General features: G+C 44.1%; 1 protein-coding gene across 1 annotated transcript; it reads left to right on the forward strand.

Moving 5' to 3' along the window:
- Positions 1–895: 895 nt before the first annotated feature.
- On the forward strand, positions 896–3049 carry LOC309551424 (zinc finger protein 862-like; the record flags this gene model as incomplete). The annotated part of the gene is made up of 1 exon (XM_082251998.1): positions 896–3049. One exon carries the CDS (start codon positions 896–898, stop codon positions 3047–3049), a length of 2154 nt encoding a protein of 717 aa, XP_082108124.1.
- Positions 3050–4675: the final 1626 nt, after the last annotated feature.

The raw sequence follows: 4675 nt of genomic DNA on the forward strand, positions 1-4675 counted from the left end.
GGCACTTCCAGCTCCAGCACATGCCAATCAGGGGGCCCGGCCAATGATTCATCACTGCGGCCTATCAATTGGTGGAGCGGATGACAGTAGAGAGACCTGTGTTGGTAAATTAATAGCAGGGATGTGCTGTTTTGTGTCCTGCAAAGCAGGAAATAAAAACAGTCACATTCCTTAGTTAAAGCACCACATAGTAAACACTTCGTAGGTGGATCCGTGCTGCTTAGCAGGGATCGATCCGCCGATCCCCGCTGAGCCGGCGGATGACAGCTCCGTCTCCGCTTGCAGTGCGGAGAGGGAGGTGTCACAGCTCCCGCTGCTCTCTATGGGGGATCGGATGAGAGCGGACCGCCTGTCCGCTCTCATCCGATCCGATCCCTGGACGGATGGAAAAATTGGGTTTCCATCCGTCCAGATTTCACGGACAGGATCGGATACGGATGGCAGCGGGTGTCAGCGGAGGTGTCTCCGCTGACATCCGCTGCCCCATAGAGCTGCATGGAGGATCCGATCAGATCCGCCTAAAAAACTGACAGGCGGATCTGATAGGATCGCCCGTGTGAAAGAGCCCTTACACGCTACTAGGGACATAGTTAACCCTTTGATTGCCCCTGGTGTTAACCCCTTCCTACCCAGTGTCATTAGTACAGTGTATATTATCACTGGTCACTGTATTAGTGTCACTTTAGATGTCAGTGGCAGTTAGTTCCCTCCCAGTGTCATTGTCAGATAGTATGCCGCACTATTGCAGTCCCGCTCTAAGTTGCTGATCGCCGCCATTACTAGTGTAAAAAAAAAAAAAGCAAATAACTCCAGTATATATACACACCATAATTTGTAGACTATTTTACTTATTGGGATTTCAACAAAAACATCTTTGTTTGTGAATTCAGAAGAAATGAAACGTGCTGCAAAAGGCGTGACGTCAGAAGATACCAAGCAACTGCGAATGACAAATTTCTTTGCAAAGACTTCTTGTTCAGAAAGTGCAGTGCAAAATGTTATTGCAGAATCAAACTGCTCAAGAGAAGAACAACCAGCAGAGGAGTCCCCTTCAACAAGTCGCCCTCAAAATGATGGCAGAAGGAAGTTTAAGCAAGATTGGTGCAAAGAACTCACATGGCTTAAATATGACTATAACACAGGTATAGTCATATGTGAGTGTTGTGCCTCCTTCCCTGGCATTGCCGACCACACATCCAAGATTGCGAAAGGGTTTTCAGGACCATTTAAACTGGAGACCTTCAAGAAACATGGAAAGTCACTCCAGCATGAAAAATGCATGAAGGCCAAACATGCCCTGTTGGCTCGAGAAGCGACGCCATTGGCTGTATGCATTCACAAAATGGACCAAGGGATGTTCAACCACATGAAAGTTCTATTTAATGTGGCCTATTATATTGCAAAAAACAACAAGCCATATACAGACTTTAAAGGTTTGTTAGAGCTAACAGGGAAACTAGGGGTTGATGTGAGAGAGGAGTATGCAAATGACAAGAGATGCAAGGAATTCATCTCCCATATTGCAACTGTAATCCGGAAAGAACTCATCTGCGAGCTAAAGGAGGCGAAATATGTTAGCTTGATGCTAGATGGATCAACTGACAAAGGAGGAGTAGAAGAATTAATATTATTTGTCAGATACATCAAGAACAATAGGATCAAAGAAGTATTTCTATCAATCCTACCTCTTGAAATGGCAACTGCAGATGGGTACTTAGAAACCATCACTAAAGAGCTGAAGACACATGGTCTTTTAGACTGGCTTTTTTCAAACCAGCTGATTGGAATTGGTACAGATGGTGCTGCAAGCATGATTGGAGCTGAAAATGGACTGGTACAGAAAGTACGTCAAAATCTCAGTCATGTCATTGGCATTCACTGTGTTGCACACAGATTAAATTTAAGTGTATTAAGCTCTGTGAAAGAGGGAAAATGCATTGATGACCTTGACTCTGTTTTAAAGAAGCTGTACCAATTTTACCAGCATTCACCCAAGAGAATGCGACAGCTAAAGCAGGTAGCTGAAAGTTTTCATGAAAAAATCCAGAAATTTCAGTACTTGCATAACATAAGATGGGTGTCAAGCAAAGTTAGTGCTCTCTCTGCACTTGTCAAAGATTGGAAATGTGTGACAGTCCACCTGGAAAGTGTTGCTGCAGAAAAAGACACTGCTTCTGCAGTTGCACATGGTTTGTTGAAAAAACTAACTGATTTTAAATTTGTTCACATGCTCCATTTTCTGCTTGACTACCTAGAAATTATTAAGAACCTCTCCCTTTTATTTCAAAGGGAAGAGCTTTTCTTAAGCACAATTGAGTTGCATGTGAAAAACACTATTTCTTCTTTAAAATCTCTCAAAGATGTGCCACAACAGTATGAGGAGAGATTTCTAACTGGAACATCACTCAAAGGACAGTATCGAGATGTACAGTTGCATGGACTCAGTAATACTGCAACTTCTTTGATCCAGCATGAAAAGGACAAATTGATTCAGTGTGGTGTAAAATATCTAGAAGAGCGATTTCTCATTCAAAGGAATATTGAACGTTCCACTGCAGTGTTTGATACCTTTGCCTGGCCATCGGGAAAAGCACTACAAGACTATGGTGTTGATGACATTACAACATTGGCTCAGCATTTCCAGAAACAACTCTCACTGCCTGAAATGCATGATAAATGCATGCATGCAATCCACAATGAGTGGTATGAATTTAAAGTCCTTGGAAAAGGAAAGAAACTTAGTGAACTTCTGGATTTGGCACTCTCCAACACAGACAGATTTCCAGTTTTGGGAAACTTGTTGTCTATAGTGTCTGTGTCGCCTGTCTCAACCGCATGTTGTGAGAGAGGATTCAGCTTAATGAACTTTGTAAAAAATAAGTTCAGATCTTTAATGCAGCAAGAAAGTTTAGGCGATTTGTTGATGACCAACATGAATGAACCATCAGTGAAGGATTTTGATCCTGCAAAGGCCGTTGACCATTGGTACTTTAATTGCAAAAGTACAAGGCATATTCATGGCCACAAAAAGCCAAGTGAAAAAAAATGACATTGCATTAAACAGCTGGTGTGTCACATCAGAATATATTCATTATCTACACAAGTTAAATGCCTATGATGTTTGGTTCTAGTCGTCTTTATGTTTAAATTTAAGATCGGTTATTTTCATCATTGAAAATAAAGCTTTGTTGTTAAAAAAAAAAAAACTGGCTCCTAACTTTTTTAGCTGGCTCCTAGATTCCAAACAAATTTGTCAAGCCCTGCCTCAGACTATGCAGCTTTGCTTCAGCAGTAGCACAGCGGTTGGGATCATCAAAAACCTGATCCATTGCGGTCAAAAAAGTCTGCAGTTTATTTAAAATGGCACTGTCCTGTTCAATATATGGGGAGGCCCAAGCTAGAGCTTCTCCAGTCAGAAGTTCGAGAATCAAGGTTACCTTCCTCTTCTCAGAAGGAAATGCAGCAGGGTGTGTTTGGAAATATAAACGACACTGATTTAGGAAACCTCTGTAATGGTGGCGGTCTCCATTAAACTTGGATGGTAAAGGCTGAGGCATATGTGTGATAGTATCAACCGCAACAGCATCTCGAGAACGCATGTCCCGCAACTGTCTGTGCAGATCAAGGATGTCCTCTTGTAGCCCTTTCACTTCAGTTTGTAACTCAGCAAACTTTTTCTGGTAGGTAGTACCAAACGCCTGCAACTCAGAGATTTGTACCCTGAAAGGAGCCACAGCAGCTGCTACAACGGTCTCCATGTTTTGGGCCAGAATATTCTGTCACGATCTGGAGTCAGGCTCGAAGACCAATAGCTATAGCAGCTTACACAGGAACCAGCTGGATAGAAACACAGGCAGGTCACACTGGCAGATGACGCAGGCTCACCTGAGGTGCGGAATCTAAGTACTAACCGGTCTTCACCAGCGCTCCTGATGGTGGAGATAGATTTTGCTGCATGTTAGTACCAGGTCGCGGTCCTCAGGATCGCCCCACCAGGAGGTGAGCAAGCCAGGGTCCAGTAGCAGATCTAGCAGGTCAGGATCAAGCAGAAGCGTAGTCTAGGAATAGCCAAAGGTCGGTAACAAGTAGTTGCAGGTCGGGATTAGGCAAAAGCGTAGTTGAGGAACAAGCCAAGTGTCGATAACGGATGGTAGTAAAGATACGGACGGCAGCAAGAGAGACGAGCGAGATATCGGCTGTTGAAGGCACAATATTCTGGGTACCAGGAAGTGCAAAGACATGGCTTATAACAGGAAGTTCATGGGAGGAGCAAAGGCAATAAAGATTCACAGCAGGATCATTCAAGGATTTGTCCAGGGAACTGTCCAGCATTCCAGGTAGCTCAGCGAGCAGAGTCACTGCCAGACGCCATGGAGGTCCCAGGTTCAAGTCCGGGTCCTGACATGGAGCTGGTGGATGTTAGAGGCCTTGCGCTCCTCCACCTTCCATTTGAGGATGCCCCACAGATGCTCAATAGGGTATAGGTCTGGAGAAATGCTCGGCCAGTCCATCACTGTCAGGGAATATTTTTGTACATGTGCAGGGTACTTCTGAAGAACTGACTAACAGGCGCACGCACGCATGCACCAAACGGGCTATTTAAAGGGATCCCATTCCCATTTCCTTTGCTGACTGATCTTCAGCTGTTCACCTGGTAATTTCCTGCATGTTCTCC

This window comes from Pelophylax lessonae (assembly GCF_965119305.1).
Source record: "Pelophylax lessonae genome assembly, chromosome: 3".
Classification (NCBI taxonomy): Eukaryota; Metazoa; Chordata; class Amphibia; order Anura; family Ranidae; genus Pelophylax; species Pelophylax lessonae.